This window comes from Coturnix japonica, chromosome 1 (assembly GCF_001577835.2).
Source record: "Coturnix japonica isolate 7356 chromosome 1, Coturnix japonica 2.1, whole genome shotgun sequence".
In the NCBI taxonomy this organism is placed as follows: domain Eukaryota; kingdom Metazoa; phylum Chordata; class Aves; order Galliformes; family Phasianidae; genus Coturnix; species Coturnix japonica.
The window spans coordinates 2,847,874-2,866,812 of NC_029516.1; the positions used below are offsets into that span (position 1 = coordinate 2,847,874).

Consider the following 18,939-nt stretch of genomic DNA (forward strand, 5'->3'; position numbering starts at 1 on the left):
CTCCTGTCACAACTCACAGAAAGCCACTTACTGCATTTTTTGACAGCCTGTTGGAATAAACTCCCTAAAATTGTGCTGTGTTGAACAGCCTTCTCACAAAGGTATTGTGATTTTCATGAAAGACAAACACTGATTTTAAACATATAATTTCTATCATACCCTAAGAACCACTTGCAACTTCAGTGGTTTTACCGAGAAAGAGGTGATCAATCATCTATGCTGCTATTTATTCTAAGAGATATTTCAAAATGATTGATTTGCCCAGAATTTAAAACAAAACAAAAACAAAACCACCGATACAAACTTTTGGCGCCAGACACCCATTAAATTGGCCACTTAAACCTCCAACTCCACAGACACGAGGATCTCTTATGCCAGCGCAGGTTTTCCGTGAATAGCAATGCACGCAGTCAAAAAGCAAGACACCCACAGGCACCTCTGTTTATCAAACTGCAATTCAAAACCACTGCACAGATCTTTGGAGACACTTCACTGCAAAAGCTCAATTCTTGTATCTCGCTCTATCAACATAAAGTCAATCCCCTCCATCTTAGGAGATGAAAGCTGTTTACACACAGCGCTTCTAAGTTGAAAGGTTCCAAGTAAAAAATTAATAGTAGTTACAAAGAAACCGGTAAGTGAAGACAGCCTCTGCTTCCAATCATGATGGCTTCTCTTAAGACATCCTCCGGGGAGTATTTTCTTCACAAAGACAGCATACTCAAATACAGATGAAGTTCTGCTGAAATGCCCCACCAACTGGTAAGTCCTAACCAGAAATCATGATAAAGATCATTACTGAGAACACAACTTCTACGCTTCAGTTTCCCTTGCTGCTTTTCTATGCTCACCACTTCAGTTTACTTCTGACAGCTGTGCCCACCTCCAGCTTGCCAGCCACTTGCATGAGGAACCTATCTTTACTGATTTTAAATTCATCAAGTTGTCACCTTCAAAGGAAAGAGAGGCTCCAAATGTGATTTCATAAACTAATTTTTAGCTTTCATCATGCATATAAAATCCAGAACTCGATGGGACACCACACTATGAAACAGCACATGGAATAGACAATTCTACTGTTATATACATTAGTATTGAAAGCAGTAACAATTTCGATATCTTTTTGTTCAGTTTTTAACATCCCCAGCCGCCTCTGATTCTTACCATTCACAGCTTTTTCTATCAGTTCTTCACAAGCATCAAAGTCTCCCTTCAACACTAGTTTGTCATGCAGGTCTGTCAACATAGGGTGCTCCAGAGCAATCCTGGTTTTCTTCTGCAGCGACTCAAAAGCTTCAGTGTAGTTGTGCTGACGAAAATGCTTTAGGCAAAGGCGAATGGCTTCCTGTTCACGGTACTACTGGAACACAAGAAAATCTATGAGACATGCAGATTTTGCTTTTACATCTACCGATGAATCAGTCTCAAGTTGGGATCTTACACACTGCACATAAATTGCTTATGAGATTACAGAGGAACCCTATCAAGGACATTAGAAGCTGTGCAGACGTTTACTTTTCAGCAGTATAGAACTTATACAGCTTCATATCGAGAATGCAATTTAATAAGCGCACAAGAAGAGACTGCAGTGTCCCAGATCTCCAAAGTGACCATTACTTCCCCAATCTGCTTGGTCCTGCTGTTTGAGGCCTACACGGCATAGAGGGCAGGAAAAAGCCGTCGCTATCAGCGTTACATAATTTGATTGTATGACTCTTATGTAACAAAATAATTTAGAAGAGTAAGTAGGTCACAGCTTTTCTAGAAGCAGAAGGAAAAAAAAAAACATTAGAATATAAATACTTGTAATGACCACCGCTTCTGTAATGGAAAAGCAGAACGTACGGCTAACCACAAATCCTGCAAGTCTGCAAGGATTTCGAATCAACGACAGCAAGTATTTACACGCATGCCAAAATTTTACCTTCAAAATATTCCCCACAAGTCTTAAAGTGGAACCCCCCTTGCCTTCATACTACACATTAGCCAAAGCTGTCCGTTTCCCACTCAACTGTGGGAGAGTGAGAAAGGCTAAGGAAACCCACAGTGCATCAAAAATAGAGGTAGAGGAATATGAGGAAGTAGTAAATTCTATTTAAGAACTACAGCTCGCACAGTTAACGTACCAAGTCATCCACTGCATATTCAAAGCTGCTAACAATATGTGTAAGTGACACAGATTTGTACGTTTATAAGTAGCTCAGGCATCCAGAACCACTTATTTCATGAAGATCCCACAAAGACAAGCTCTAAAGCATTAATAATATATAATTCTTGAGTTTCATCTTCAATGCACACCATTTAGTGTGGTAAAATCAAATCCAACTTAGGCATTTCCAAAAGCGATCGAAATACAAATAAAAGACTTTATTCGTAAACTGATGCCACTGCTTGAAGTTCAGTGCATGAAATCTAAATGAACAGAACCTTTCTGAAAGCCTGAAAGCTTACACCAACATTCAGGACAAATTAGTGCTTGTGAAATAACAACTCTATAGCAAGAATCTGCAACTGAAACACAGCTAAGAAGAAACAAGGCCACGTGCTGTATTTATAGGTCTTATTCCATCAGAATTATACAGCTGCAAATAACCAGAACTATGCATTTTTAGGAAATCAGTTCCCAGCCCACATGAAAAAGGCCAAGGACACATACCAATAAGAACACAACCCGCTGACAAAGGAGCATTAAAGCTAAAACACAGCGTTAGAGCACAACTGGATTTTTCTTCCTTTTTTAAGAGAGATTTAAGACACTGACTTTAAGCAAACGATCACTGGCATTTATCATCACCCTATGCTCCCTGCTGCTCCAAGGGATAGCAAGCAAAAGGATAGATATGTGTCTCTAATAATGAGCTTCTGCATCTTCAGCTCCCTTAACTTGGAAATTAGACTAAATATCTAGACTTTATGTACTCCTTCTAAACCTTTCATGATCGATAAACCTGGCTTATAAAACATGGACTAACTATTGGCAGGTTGGGCACTTGATGTAATATCGAAGTTGCTGTTTGACTGACATCATAGTAGTATGACAGAAGCTAAGTATAAAAATATCTTATGCAAAAAAAATGAGTCTAAAAAGTATATAAAAGGCTCCTCTTTACATAATGTCATGCAAGTTTAAAAAGATCACAAATCAAAGAATGGCTTTGATCTGAATAACTGCTTTGGTTAAAAACTTAACTAGAGCGTGAGACTAAGATGATAACACTGTGAAATATACAGTTTGAGTTAAAAATATTTCACGTTGTTCACTATGAAAAACAAAAATGTTAGCCATCCATAATCTGTCTCTTTTTAGCGTGGCCGCTTTCTATTGCCTTCTTGTCTGATGTCTCAGGCAATAGAGAACAATTATTAGATGACCAAATCTTTCAGACTTCCAAGAATATGCAGGATAATACCCACACTACCTTGAATGGAAGAACCAGATAACTCTGCTACCTTTCCCCACATAAGGGTCTTATATCCTCCTGCATGGCTTTGGTAACAGCAGCCTCTTCAGACCGTGGGAGAAGAGAATAATGACACACAGTGATCACCAAAAACTTGGCAATTGATCCAAACAGTCGTGACTAAGTCTCTGTCTTGTTGCTTTAGGGCTCTAAGCTTTAGAAGAACAATGCTGGCATCCCTTGAAGAAGCTGTCACTATACACATGAAGACCATGAGAAGCGTGGATTCCGCGGGATAAGACACAACAAAACAGACGTCAATGTCATCATCAGACCAAAAGAAAAGATTTAAAACAAAAATCATAACTTCATAGTTGCAACTAGAAAAAAATGCCAGAGAGATCACGATGTGCAAAGTGAGGAGGAAGAAGCACAGAAAACCATCAGCAGCTTCTATTAACCGAGCATCAGCAATTAACAGCTTAATGACCAAAATAACACTTGACAATTAAAGCAGCTACAACTTCTTTTGTGACTATTAGTGCTGCTCTGAAGTCCTCCAGGAAGAAGCCTGTGATGTTGCTGCAAATATTTACAAATTAGATATTAGGGTGAAAAAACCTTTTGGCTATACTATCAGCTCTAATTCAACTGACAGCACCATACAGTGGGGAAGGAGTCCCAGTATTACCATCAACAGCCTTCTCTCCTTTTTGCTTATCACCTTTTTGACTTCTTCATTTTGGAAGCAGAGAGATGATGCTCCTCTGCTCAGTCTTATTCAACTGGGAAGAATTTCTTCTGGAACAATTCATGAAACTCACACCGAATTACAGAGAAGTTATATGCATTAAAAACAGCATTAAAATAAATTTAGGTTTTTAATTCATTCTCCCACAGAACATTTGCTGTACTCAATTATGTACAGCTTATACAAATAACGTTTAGAAACCCTTGAACTTTCTGTCCATCAAAGTGACAAATGGCATAAATCATCTCATCTCACAGTCCAGCAGTGTCGGCTCCCTTCAATTTCAGAATATTCAACAGAATGATATTAGGAGGGAAACATCAGAAGTGCAAAGATCTGCAGCAAGTTAAGGCACTAAAGAGGATTCTCTTTAAACAAACCCATACCCTATAGCAAGATCTACAGAGTCAACCCAGATGCCTCCAGACTCATATATAGCTCAGAAGTACTGAACTCTATGGTAAAAGAAAGACCAGTCAAAAGGCAAGCAGAGGCATAAGTGCAATCTTTAAGACTTATTTCGTTACCATTACAAACATTATTTTAATCACAATGACTCCTTTTGACTCCACATTCCTTTAAGTTTTTCTTGTGAAGCTACCTAGCAGGTTTTTGTTGTTTTCTTTTATAGAAGCTACAGATACAAAAAGACTCAAAGTCAAAGTCAGCCACGTGGTTTGAGTTCTAACTTTGTGTGTTTGTTGTTTCAACAGCCGATATTCAAGGAATGAAAAGGTCACATAACTCCAGTATGAGAAGCTTCACAAGTTTCTGAGATGACAAATCCTCAAGCAAACAGGCACCTAAAATGCAGGCCTACCTTGCTGTACCAGTTGAGGCACGGTTGGACTACATCTGGATCATCAATGCCATTAAGTTCAACGTACCAGATACTAAAATTGAAGCTAGGTCCCCAGGATAAGAGTGGAACTGGAGAAGAAAGGAAAAGGAGAAAAAGGACACATAAATACCAAACGTTACACAAGTCTTAATAGGTTATACATAGTACTACTTTAACAGAACACTTCTGAAAGTTAAATAAAATTCAGGATTTATGATTACGAAGTTTTAGTTTAAGAAAGTTTCATACATCACGTTAAAGCTGTCATTTAAAGCAACCTGTGCTAAACAACATAAACACAGAAGATCATTACAAAGCAGAAGCTTGCTTTAAGAGCAAAAATTAAAACAACTAGGAGGCAAAAAGCTTTGACACGGGTGGAAATCACAAGCATACTAGAGATGCTATTTGCTTCTCACAGTGCATTTATTTTCACTTCTGTCAGCAATAATTATTTTCCCTAACAGTGAAGACAAGAAGCTCATGTATTTTGAATTTTACAGAATTAGTAACGTCTGCAAGTTGTGGAGGAGGGAGGGAGGGGAGGAGGAAGGGAAAACTGTCAGTTTCCAATTTAAAAGCTGTATCTGATTTTTGTTTTGTTTTGTTTTAAACATGCAGCTTTTTAAGCCAATTCTGTTTTATTTGGGTATTGGGACAAACATACTAAATGTGAAACACACTGCAACATCTCATTTAAGGCTTCTCTACCACTTTGCTTTAACATCTACCTTCTTGCTTCAACCTATCAAACTTAGCCTGCAGATTAAGAGCTGGTTTTCCTTCAGGACAATTCCAACTCCCAAAAAAAAAGCTTTCATGTGAACACTTAAAACTTTCAGTGAAATCAAATGGTTTCCTTTCCTGCATCCTTTCTATCTGGCCATAACTGATAAACAAGAAAGATAGCATTTAGAGATAAATGATTCGTTAGCAGCAACAGCACGGAGTCCACTACTTCCTCCCTTCCACAGAAGCTATTCTTCCCACAGAGCTGTCTTTCAAACCACTAGGAAGTACCACGAGATTATTAACTGCTTTAAACTACAGGTTTCTGACATACTCACTGCAGAAGCAAAACCCAAAATCTGTTTTAAAGTTCATATTGTTAAAGGTTCTTGGTTGCTTAATTGTACTTGAAGTTAGATCCATTATTTTCTGCAGTGTGTTTGGGCACAGAGCCTGTGCTCAAATGCATGGTACTCTAAATTGTAAACGGTGTTTCTACACAACTATTGCTAAGGACTTAGAACAGCTTCTGGGAACGGTCATCAGGAGAATAGATTTTTAGGAAAGACTTGAAGAAATTCCGGGTATAACATTCTTTATGATTTTAAAACCATCCCAAATACTTTTATTTCTACTTGATTTCTCACAAGTGAGATGATCTCAGAGCAGTTCCTAGTATGGGGAGCCAGGAGACAAGTATTTGGTAAGGAAAACCACCTATCCTCTATACTGCATGCACTCTGCCCAATAAGCTTTTGTGTAGAGAAAAAGCTAAGCCAGGTGTTTTATCTTAATATCATAAAACCTTACTACTTCTGAATTCAAACATATCAGTAAGTTTCAAGTTGTCACCAAAGAGACTATGGGAACTGATGAAATAACTGATGCGTGCTCTGCGTGAAAAGATACTACACTCCCTGCACAGAAACACAAGAAGGCACCAGCAGCTGCTATGTGATTGTTTTCTCACATTCCCCAGGAGGACAACAAACTTCCAAATGCTAGAGATACTGAACAATCCAGGCATTCTTCATATTAAGATGACAGACAGACAGATACCACAGGAATGGGTATTTCTCCTCAGACCTGAACACAGAGGCCAAATTGAAGCTAAATTTGGTATTCATTCTGCTAGAAAGAATCAAAATCTGTTCATCAGTTTCTTCAGCTGAAACACTGAACCAAGCCACAGACCACCTCAAATGAATTGAGACCATAAATTTCCTGATGGTGAACTTGAGGCCGGTTTCTTAAGGTTGAGTTAATGAGGTGAAAAACCCAACTTAAATATTACAGCTTCACCACCTCCTTCCAGGAAAAATAAAAAATATGAGGAACCAGGAGTCCTCCTCTATATTTCTTTTTAGCAGCTCTCAGAACTCACATCAGCTTCTCATGGTACAATCAACAACTCACCCTCTCGCCTCAGTAGCCAACTACAGTCCTAAATACGAACAGCAATGTATGTAAGGATGCTACGTAGCTATCAATCACAAGGAATGCAAAACTATCAGCTTATTAACCTCCCTCTTCAGTTAACTTTCAGCAGTCCTGTTTACTGTTCTGACCCCCAGAGAAACTGATTTTGACATGAAGATTCCCACACTACATTCATACATACTTTCAGGAATACACAGAAGTGAAAATGCACAGGGAACAGAAAATAAATGCTTCCCCTAGCATAAAATAGTCATCAAAATCTTTACTAGGAGAGTGGTGAGGTCCTGGAACAGGCTGCCCAGGGAGGCTGTGGATGCCCCGTCCTTGGAGGTGTTCAAGGCCAGGTTGGATGGGACCCTGGGCAACCTGATCTAGTGAATGTGGAGGTTTGGTGGCCCTGCCAGGCAGGGGAGTTGGAACTTCATGATCCTTGAGGTCCCTTCCAACCCAGGACATTCTGCGATTCTGTGAAATCTGAGTCTGATCTTTTAAGTTACTCCACAATATTAGGAAAGGACACAAAGCTGAACTTCAGACTAATCTAACTTCTACTCCTGGCTTTAAAGAGGTGACCTTGTGGGTTACCGGGCATGGTAGTGATGCGTCAATGGTTGGACTAGATAATCTCAGTGGTCTTTCCAGCCTTACTGATTTTATTCCACAATATATTTGCAAGACTCATCCTGCCTACGCATTTCCACTCTCCAAAGCTGATGAACCTGAAGCCTAACACCATAAAGCTATCTCAGCTTGGCTTTTTTGGCTGCATGAACTACAGCAATCCATCCTGAAATGCAAACAACTGTTCAGACCAGCTGAACCATCACCACACAGCGAGAGGCGCCCCGCAGAGAGGAAAAAATAGTAATAAAATAAAAATCAATAGCTCTTTAACAGAAGCAGAAGGTATGTATTTAGGTCACTTAAGCAGGTTTTTATCTGCACAAGAACAATTTTAGGGGATATTTATCAATAATTGCAAGCTACGCCTTAACAAAGATTGCAGTCCTGTATACTACAGAAAGAAGTAGCTTAGACGCTAAACAGTACAATCATTTAGAAGACATCTCTCAAGCTAATTTCTCTGTCTCATCCACACACAGCAGTTGCATAAACAACATATGTTTAGAAAAACGCAGGTACAGATGTAGTCTACGCAATTAATGTAGGAAACATCCGTAAAGAAAGCATTGCTCATTTCTAATACACAAAAACCTGGACGCAGTTAGTAATTCCCATGGTAGTAACAAACTGGCATGAGAATCACACCCAGCACATCTTCCAGCTCTTTCACAGCAATCATTCTTTACAACACCTTCTGCTTTCAAGGACACACACATGCAAATCTCTGCCGAGAGAAGCCACAAAAGAAAAAGAAGAAAAATAAAGAGTCCAAAAGTTCACATATATTAAGAAGCTTCTTCCTCGCTATTTGTTCCAGATAAATATCTTCCTTCCCTTTCCTAAGCTCTTTAATGAGGTGCTACATGAGACAGAGAAATTACTTGTCAAGTAGGTCAGAAGCCCACAGCTGGGCATTCCAGTGCTAAGGAACTCAAGTCAAACTAATTAAACTGCACCGAGCACAAGTCTCTTCCCAACACAAGTTGAGAGAAGGAACTCACTTCTTCTGCTTCCTACCAGTCTGAAATACAGGCAACAGAAGTTTTAGCAAGTTATTCCCCAACCTCTCACAGGTACACTCATGCCATATTTCTCCTGTTTCCCCCTAAAAAATAAATGACATCCTCACTGTTGTATTGTTAGTAGCTACATACAGACCTGGATATCTTCAGAATTAAAGCAAATGCCTTATGCATGCGGCTGCTGAACTAAATAATGCCTTCTCCAAACAGGCAAGCTTCACTGGTAACAATAACTTCTGAAGTGTCATTCTCTACAAGTCCAAAAGGGCAGATTTTGGCCTGGTGTTTATTGGCAGCGTTACAAGGAACACAGCACGGTATTTTGAATTTGGAGTTACTTTGGCTAACAGCTTGGAAATTTTAACAAACTGAAAACATATTCACACTGTGAACCTGAAAAATAACAGAATTTCATAACATCATTTTACAGTTGTCTCACGGCAGAAAAAAACAGTCAAATTTATACACAAAGTGATGCTAGCAGTAACTAGAAATTAATAGGTGTTGGTTCCGAGATCATCTTAATTTTTGAGCTAGCACAGGAGTTTCTTCATAGAAGATGCTTCAAGAAATGAAAGGATATTAATATAGCTAAAAAGGTAAATTAATCTCAATAACTGGTAAGCAAGTGACAATGAAACATGCCTTTTTGCAACACAGGATGCTTATTGCTATGTAAGGAAGGCATCTCAACGAAGAAAGCATCTTATAACACAACTCACGCTGAGTCAGAGAAGAACTCTGGTAGTAGAATTCATCAGCACTTCACCTCCCTAACAAATTCCATAACAGTGCCATGCTTCCTAACATTCAAGAATCATAGAATCACAAGGTTGGAAAGGACCTACAAGATCATCAAGTCCATCTGTCCTCCCATTAGCGTTGCTACCACAAGCACTAAACCATTTCTCATAGCTCCTCATCCAGACACCTTTAGAACACTGCCAGGGATGGTGACTCCACCACCTCCCTGGGCAGCCATTCCAGTGTCCGACCACTCTCTAAGAGACAAAGTTTTTCCTTATGTCAATCTAATCCTCTTCTGATACAACTTGCAGCCATTTCCTCGGGTCCTGTTTGTTGCCTGGGAGAAGAAGCCAAACTCCTCCTCATCAGAACCTCCCTTCAGGAAGCTGTAGAGTGCAATGAGGTCACCCCTGAGCCTCCCCTTCCTCAAACTAAACAACCCCAGCTCCCTCAGCTGCTCCTCATAAGACTTGTGCTCCAGACCCCTCACCACTTTCATAGCCCTTCTCTGGACATGTTCCAGGGCCTCAATGTCTTCTTGTAGTGAGAGGCCCAAGTAGAACATACTCTGCAGGAATACACTTTAAACATCTGGAACAGTAGCCAGGAATTATTCTATTCACCCTTTCAGACCACCAGTAACTATTTGCTGTTTGATAGCCATTAAAAATACATGTATTTATAACACTATCCAAAAAGCTTCAGAACGTGTTAAAAATCAATTTAACTTTTGTGACTGTCAGCCTTAAACTATTTCCTCACTCCGCTTCAGGTTTCCTAAAGCCAAGTGAATGCCAGATGCTTCCAGAAGAAGCAGCGAAACAAAACAAAACAATAACAACCAACAACTGATTTCTCCACTAGTCTAAAAATGGGAAACACTCTGATTTACAGCATACAAATGATCACTCTGTTCCTAAACTGATACTTTCACTTTCTCAGGTCAACGTGAGAGGTGATTCAGAAAGCTGTGAAGGCAGAGGAAAGGGCCCCAATGTAACAGCTACCAACTTAGTCCTGGCAAAGGAACTACACAACACTTGAAAACACTCTTGAGTTCCTAAGTTAGTCAACAAGGATCTCATTCCATTTATCAGCAGCTACCTCCTTGGTCTTTCACCTTAAACAGCATAAAAGCAGTAATGCTTTTACTGTCTTGGCAGGTAGGAAGGGGAAGATAAATCTTCTTAGCTATGTAAAGGCGAAAGGCTCTAAATTAATGCATTAAATCCAACCAGTATAAATAATGGCGACTCTAAGACTAATTCTCATGTATGAAGCAAGAAAGAAAAAAAAAACCAGCCCTGCCCCCATAAAAAGTCACAGTAATCAGACATCATTTGCACCATCACCCCCCACTTTAGCAAGCTTCAACAGAGAAACTATGCCAGAAATCACAGAGCAAAACTCTTCCTTGCTCCTGGATAGAATCTTTAGGCAGAAGCGAGACTTCAGGATTAGAGCAGCAAGAGGACGAAAACAAAACAAAGGCTCCTGCTGTTGCTTTATGTAGAATGAGAGTTTGGGGGGAAAAAAAAGAAACTTTTCCAAATTCTACAGTTGTTAATACAGGAACTTTTTACTTGTATTTAGTTTAGTGAATTGTTTTTTTTTAAGCTCTACACAGCAATTTATAGAAGGACAGTAAGCAGCTTCTCCAGCAATTAGTTGGCTCAACAACTGCATTTCTGAAAATTACAGCATTTTGCTTTCAGTCCCTAGGATTTATGTTATGTAGCTATTATTTCTTAGTAACAGGACTTCACTGTGTTCCAAACTAACCAGCCTAAAAGATCATGAAATGGAACAGCTAATTTAGATGCTTTTCCTAGTACAATGAAGTCACAAGTGCCAAGACTGGCACAAGCCTAAGAAGAGATTATTTTCTACTCAGAATGCCGAAAAAATGCATTTACCTATCTTAATGAATCGACAGGGGAACATCTGCTCATCAATTTTATGCTTCAAGGTGAATGTTTCTTTGTTATAATCATTCTTTAAGCCACTGTGGGAAAAAATAAATAAGGTTACTAAATCTTACCTTGTATTTTAGAACTAGCTAACAAATGCAATCTAGGTCATGCCTAAAATGCGATGCTTGTTTCATATTACTATAAATCATAAGTATGCATGCTGGACCAATGCCTGGACTGCTATCCACCATCTTATCTGCCTGGGAGACAGCACTGGTTAGTGGTTTTGGGGGTGGAACTGACAGCAGATCAATGCTGCTTGCGTGAACTAGTGACCATGTGACTTCAGCAAGCAACCTGAAATGCACTTTTCTGTTTGAGATGGAGACAACCCAACTCCCAGAATTATCACACTGCTGAAGTGTTTTGTGATCCATTTATGAGCAACACTTTATAAAAACTATTTAGTATAACTTCTCAAAAATCATCATTTGAACTGAAGATGTAGCTACAGATTTTAATTAAACTTCGGTGCAAGTGAAACAATGCTAGAAATCAGTAACTACTACACTGCTAACACCTCTACCCCAGAAAACTACAGCAGCAATAAAGCTAAATTGCAAGACTGCTCTACCTAAAGAGGGAAGGGGGACAGGGAGAAGTGTGGCTAGAAGGACACCTGAAAACAAAGAACATCCCATGTTTCTCCAAGGCTGATTTACTTAACTGAAGATGACATACACCAATACATTCCCTGGAGGTGGAGTTCCCTTCTGTAGGCCTCCCAAAATAGATTAGTTCTTGCTACTCATCTTGTGCTCCTAGATATTTAAGTCATTCCCCTTTCTGAAACAGAAGAGACCTTAAAAGGCCCTTGCAAATTTACATTAGCAATTTCTCAGAATCTCACAATAAGGCCTGAACAGCCCAAAGGCTCTTTCATTAGTCCTTACCAGCATAACTAGAAGTCAAACTGAAGAAAATACAAGTTTTCTATTTGCTTATCTGATTTATTTATTTGAAGCTAGACAGAGCAGCTGACTGGTTTAAATGCTTATAGCTGCAGTGAGGCTCTTGACATAGGTAGGCTACTTGTGCTTTTAAAAGCTTCTTTAAGTTACCCACACCTGGGGAATCATTTATATTGTGCCTCAGGCGCAAAGAGGAAAGAAATCACAAATCCAATGTTGCATCTTGCTCTCAGGTCTTTCAAGCCTCCAGGAGCACATTCTCCACAAATTCTGTGGTTAGAGCAATATAAGAAAGGTTTCCTAGAGCAAATGTTGGGTTTGTTGCTCTCTGACCTGACCATAAACACAAGGGCAGCTAATTTCAGGATCACAGCAAGAGCTCTTTTACACTGTTAACCACCTATCTGCTTGGCAGTGAAAGGGGAAGAACATTTTGGTCCAGCCTTCATGATTATCATAGCTGATGAAATCACATCTTACCTGGATAAGAGATCTGTCATGTTTTCCTCATTCATCCCACCGAAGACTTTAAACTTCTTTAAATTGCAGACATGTGTTTTCTCGTATTTGCCAAACGTGATACTCTGGACTATGGCAGGTCTTTCAAGTTTCAGAATCAAATACTGTGGAAAAAATAATAGTGAATTTCAACATTAAAGCAAAGGCTTCAAATATTCTGTTAACAAAAAGGAAATTAAGGTGAGCTCATCCTTCCCCCCCAGTATTATATTTTCTCCCTAGATCCTGGAAATAAGCAGAAGTTTTTTAGGAATATTACTTTTTAAAAAGTCTATCCAGGAAAAAGATTAGGTTGAAGTGCCTATTCCTAGCATTGCTATTCAAGGCTAACATACGTTCCTTCAAGTTGGATGCAAGGCTTCCCAAAAATCTAGCAAATAAGATGGATCTAACAAGAATGATGACTCAGACGCCCACTAGAGCCTGAAATGAAACTTAAACTGAATGCACAATTAGATAAATACAGTATGTTCCACATGCTAAGAGAACATCAAATACTTTTCCTCTCTAGGTTGACACTATTTAACCACTGAATACAGACTAAGCTTGATTTTGCGGCTGACGTAGGAGCCAACTGCTTATTAGGCATCCCAAATAAAACCTAACCACTTAACTGACAATAACGGGGCCTTACACGAAACGATGAAAATGTTCTCCTTTGTAAACATTTGCTCCTCCTAACACAGACATCCCCCAGCAACGTAGGGATCAAGCAGCAGATTATTTACATTCAGACCACAGCTACCAGCTTCCCACCACTGCTGGAGCAAAAGATCTCTTCCACTTGAAAAGCGTACACAGAGAATTTTTGCGTCATTTATCAGGAACCATTGAGCACCAAGTTTGTTTAACCTTCCACTACAAAGTAGGCCATGGCGGAGGGACTCTGGAGACATCTTGCTTCATAGAACACACTGAGATTCATACCTGAAAACGATGTTTAATTTTCTTGTCTACCTTCTCGGAAATAAGCAGTACAGCAGACAAAATAAGACTAAGAGCAGGATCAAAATTACTCATTGCTCTGGATTTGGTTACAAAACCCTATGATCAAGACTGCGCTTCCAGTAGACAACTAAAGTGGTGTGTAACACCTCCCACTGCAGACACTCCTGGTGGCCCTTTTTCCATAAAGCAGTGCTGCCAAAGCACACATGATGCAGTACTTCAAGTCTTTCAACAACAATTATCCACACGATGCTTGCATGCATGTGACTGCTCCTATGGTCTCTCAGCAGAAAGCAGCAACTTTCCATAAAGAGCTGTGAAGATACCCTGCATGTACTAAGCAGCTCCGGTCTTACCCTAGAAGGACAAGTCTTGAGTGAGAAAGAGAAGAGGCTTTTCCCCTCTCTTTAGGGAATCCCATCTCTGTCCTGTCATGGCTCTATAAAGAAGTTCATCCTGAACACAAGAGCAGCAGCAGCGTCGATCTAGAGAGCATCAGGATAAACAGGTGATCTCAAGTACTGGCTCCTACCACAAAGGAGACAGGAGAGCTGGCTTGGCCAACTAGGGAAGTACGTGCTGCAAGCACAGGGAGCTCCTGGAGATGGGCTGGACTAGATAATCTTAGCGGTCCTTTCCAGCCTTAATGATTCTGTGACTTATAAAGAGCTTCAGCTTAGGAAAAATGCTCCACAAGCAGCAGTTATCTTGAATAACGCAGATGGGTATCTATTAAGGAATTACAGGCAAAGATGTTTCCAGCAAAGAAGAAAATAAGTCTGTATCAGCCGTGCTAGGATGCAACAAAAGAATGCTTTGGTCCTTTTCCAGACATACTTGGGGGGGGGGGGGAGTGGAAAAAGGGAACAATTTTATAAAGAAAACAAAATTTGTAACACAGAAAGAAGGAAGGGATGAGTAAAGGGACGGTCCTGTAGCATGGCAGTACTTGATACACAGCACAACCAGCTGCCAAAGTTCCCATGGAAAAAAAGACAGTACACAACGACATCTAAAAGCTCCTCCTACACCATCGGATCCTCCCTGCAGATTTCTCCCACAGCTGAACAAGTGACACCAGCACCGCTAGCATCAGGAACTGTGATTCTTAATCATGCTGGAATCACAACCCTCCTGCTTGGGGCAGGGAGGGATACTTTCCCAGGTGATCTGCAAGATATGCAAAAGCTTGACATAAACTTCATCCTGCATTATTTGATTCTTACTCTAAAGAAGTACGAAGTAATCCAGGAACGCAGATAAATCCTTTCCAAAAGATGCCTACAGCAGAGTGAGGCAGAGCAATTGCTCCACATGACCAGCAGTTATTTCTGAAGGCTACAGACAGATCTCCTTCCTGCTCCCACACATCCCAGCACCTGCTGAGTCACACACACATTAAAGGACACCAACACAAAAGCTGAAGACTGGTATGGAACCAGAAGTCAAGTGTTCCTCAAAGCCTGTGGCCAGATACCTGAACCTAGATATGCTTTCTGTAGTGCTTTTTATATACAGAGGATGCTCTGAAAGTAATGCCTCCTATATAGATAAAAATTACATAACACGTTTCAGTTACACTGCTGTAAGTAGTATCAGTGCATTTAACACTGGACTATTCAGGAAGTATTCCAAACATCCAAATTATAAGCTTAAATACTTGTTCATTAGAGGAAGCGCATACAGACACTAACTGGAGTAGCTGCACAAAAAGCTCAGCCTGATGGTTGAGCTTCAAATTACCACAAACAAGATGCCGCAATGCATTAGAAGAACAAGACTTCTGTTCTATGATTAAGCACATCAATAAGTGAAGATGTGCAGAGAGCAGAGCACAGCACCTCGACAGCTGGTCACATGCACCCAAGAATACAGATCCAGCCCTGTAATGCTGGAAGCTGTGATGAATCTCAAACTTTATTGAAGCCCTGGCCCATGCTACCATTTGATGACAACCACATGCACACTCCTGCATCACAAGACTGGGTATAAATTGTACTAATGTGTTTTAAATCAGTTGCTGATATGATCTACAGTAGGATGCAAATCAGGAGTGGAAAACTGCTCTTCTCAGATGCAAAAATGAAACTAATTGTTTGCAGAGCACCACTGACATTCTGCATTTGCTCTTTTAACAGCTCAGAATCTGCACCTCTGCATTAAAGAAAATGAAACTGAACCCAAACTGCACTACATGCTATGTCTTATGCACAGACTCAGATCATATTATATTGACTTATTCTTCTCTTTAACCATTTCTGCTTATCAACCACTGCAGTACAGCATACGCATGCTTCTTACTATGGAGTGATCAAACTTATTTTGCGTTTGAAAATAAAAGCAGAAAATAATCCAAATACTCAACAGGACCTGATGCTGGCCACTACACAAACTTACCCATTGTTTTCGTAATTAAGTTTGTCCTTTTGTTCTGTGCATTATCAATCATGCCTCCTGAGCCAGACCATCACTGGAGCCATCAGGATGTACATTCAGAACAGAGCCACAGCCTTCAGCACTACCAGCCTTCCTGCTTCACACTTCCTATGTAAGCCTAGAACTAGTTCAAAAATAGAACTATCAGCCCCTCTTCTGCCTGAATAGGTTACTACATAACAGGTTTGTTATTGAATATTTAATTTCTGGGTCATTCTATTTCAAGACCCAAGAAAGATATCTAGTTTAATAAACAGAAAAACAGCTGTCATATATATTTCCTTTCACTGGCATTCATTCATAACTCCTGGCTTTCATGGCCGCAAGAATGATTTAACTCTACCATACCCACACAGTTATTACATAAAGCCGGAGAACAGCACTTCAAATATTTATACTTCCACTTTCATTTTCTTTCCTTCTTGATAAACTTTTTGTACACACTTCATCACGCTCACTATAGAGCACAGATCTGCTCTGAAACACTGTATGAACCCTGAAGTTCACATACGTTCTTTCGACTCATGCTTATCCCAACAAGAGGAATTCCCTGACAGAAAGGTGCCTGTAGAGCTTTTTTTCTCCCCACTCAGCTGGGAAAGCAACTAATTCAATAATTAAGGACTCGCTCATATTTTCACCACTGGTAAATGAGCAAACTCTTACACAAAGGTGAGATGCACTGATGAGACAAATCAGCAATTAGGGTTGCAGCTTAATAAAATATCCCCCAGCATGTGCCAATGAGCCTGAGCTGCATTAGCCCTTGCGTTGTGTCTTAGCCTCTGTTCCAGCTAATAAAGTTTGAAACAAGGAAAGCTGTATTTTACCAAGCTTTACAGCATTTCCTGTCCCAGACCATTACGGCTACCCACACATTTAACAACAGCATCACTGTACAATCATAGAATCACAGAATTGTAGGGGTTGGAAGGGACCTCTAGAGATCATCGAGTCCAACCCCCCTGCCAAAAGCGACCAGTTTTTAAATGAAGAAACACTAACACAAAAACCATAAAGGCTATAACCATAAAATGCTCTTATTGCTTCATTTTACATACATTTGTTTTGGAGATTAAAAATCACGTGGATGCCTACATTTCATTTCTGGAATATGAAATAGCCAGAAAGCAATCAATTTCCCTCAGCCTTTCTCCTCACCTTTCTTACTAAGTGATAACTATTACTTTAACTGAAGTACTGCAAGCTAAGATTCTACCTTTAGAACTCCACCAATTTAAGAAAATAAGGAAACACAGTTTGTCTATAACTTTTACCTGCATCAAAATGTGTCAGTCTTTCACTGTAGAAGATGGATGTGGTGGAGTCACCGACCCTGAGTGTGTTCAAGGAAAGACTGGATGTTGTGTTGAGGGTCATGGTTTAGTGGGAGCTATTGGTAATAGGTGAACGGTTGGACTGGATGATCTTTAAGGACTTTTCCAACCTTGGTGATTCTATAAGATGTGAGATGTATCTGTTCTGAGCAAAACAGAACCAAAACTGAAGGTCTTTATTTGAGTATGAGACAACGTTAACTTGGAACGGCTTCTTCATGTGCACGGCAACAGGTAGAAGCTACACCCTTCAAGTAGAGGCCTCTTCTACAAATGTTAATTCCCCAATCCTTCTTCCCAGTTATTTTTACAAGAGGTAAGACAACACCAGCAAATATGCTTTGAACAAGTCTTTAAACTCTTAAATAAGAAGTATGAGAGTTAGCTAAAACACAGATTAGAGACACTGCAAAGACATCTTCTCTCTTACATAGTGTTCAGGATTAAGCTTACTGAACAAACAAGCAGCTCCACAGCATTTTGCTTCCTTGCTGTTGCATGCAGAGATTCAAGCAAGAGGAATCCCAAGGGACTGTCTTTTCCACTTGGGCAGGCATTTTCTTTTTGGCATTTTTGTCTTTAAAGGAAACAGAATAGAACTGAGACAGTGTCTTACTAATCTCAATTGCCGCTATCTGCATGCCTCCTACACATATATTTAATTCTCCAGTCAAAAGTTCGGTTTAAATCACTTGCTTAGCATGCAGGGCAATGCCCAGTTCTCCAGGGCTGGATGCAGAAGGTGTATAGGAACATTTTCATTCATTCCATGCTCAATACACGTAAAATTGATGAAAAAACCACATGAACTTGATCAAGTGATTCTGATTATTCTCTGCTTATTCTGTGTTCTTGATATAACTTCGGTCACAGCAACCCCCACTATCAATACAAGCTGGGGTAAAGAAAGCATTGAGCACAGCCCGATCAAAAGGGACTTGGGGGGGCTGGTAGATGGGAAGCTGGACATGAACCAGCACTGTGCCCTTGCAGTTCAGAAAGCCAGTTGTAACCTGGGCTGCATCAAAAGCAGCATGGCCAGCAGGTTGAGGTGATCCTGCCCCTCTGCTCTGTCCTACAGAGACCTCACCTACACTACTGCATCCAGATGTAGAGTCCTCAGCATAGGAGAGACACAGACCTTCTAGAGCATGTCCAGAGAAGGGCCACCAAAATGATTCAAGGGATGCAACACCTCCACTTGTGAGAAAAGGCCGAGAGAGCTCTCAGAAAAGGTTCCAGGGAGACCTGACAACAGCC

The 18,939-nt window shown here is 40.1% G+C and overlaps 1 protein-coding gene across 1 annotated transcript in view; it reads right to left on the reverse strand.

Moving 5' to 3' along the window:
* MKLN1 (muskelin 1) overlaps nt 1-18,939 on the reverse strand; it is a 95,129-nt gene that overhangs the window by 59,605 nt on the left and 16,585 nt on the right. The window contains exons 3-6 of the mRNA XM_015862503.2: nt 12,920-13,062; nt 11,472-11,560; nt 4,973-5,082; nt 1,165-1,357 (exon numbers count right to left, since the gene is read on the reverse strand). Coding sequence (XP_015717989.1) covers nt 1,165-1,357; nt 4,973-5,082; nt 11,472-11,560; nt 12,920-13,062 — 535 coding nt within the window. The remainder of the gene's footprint in view (nt 1-1,164; nt 1,358-4,972; nt 5,083-11,471; nt 11,561-12,919; nt 13,063-18,939) is intronic.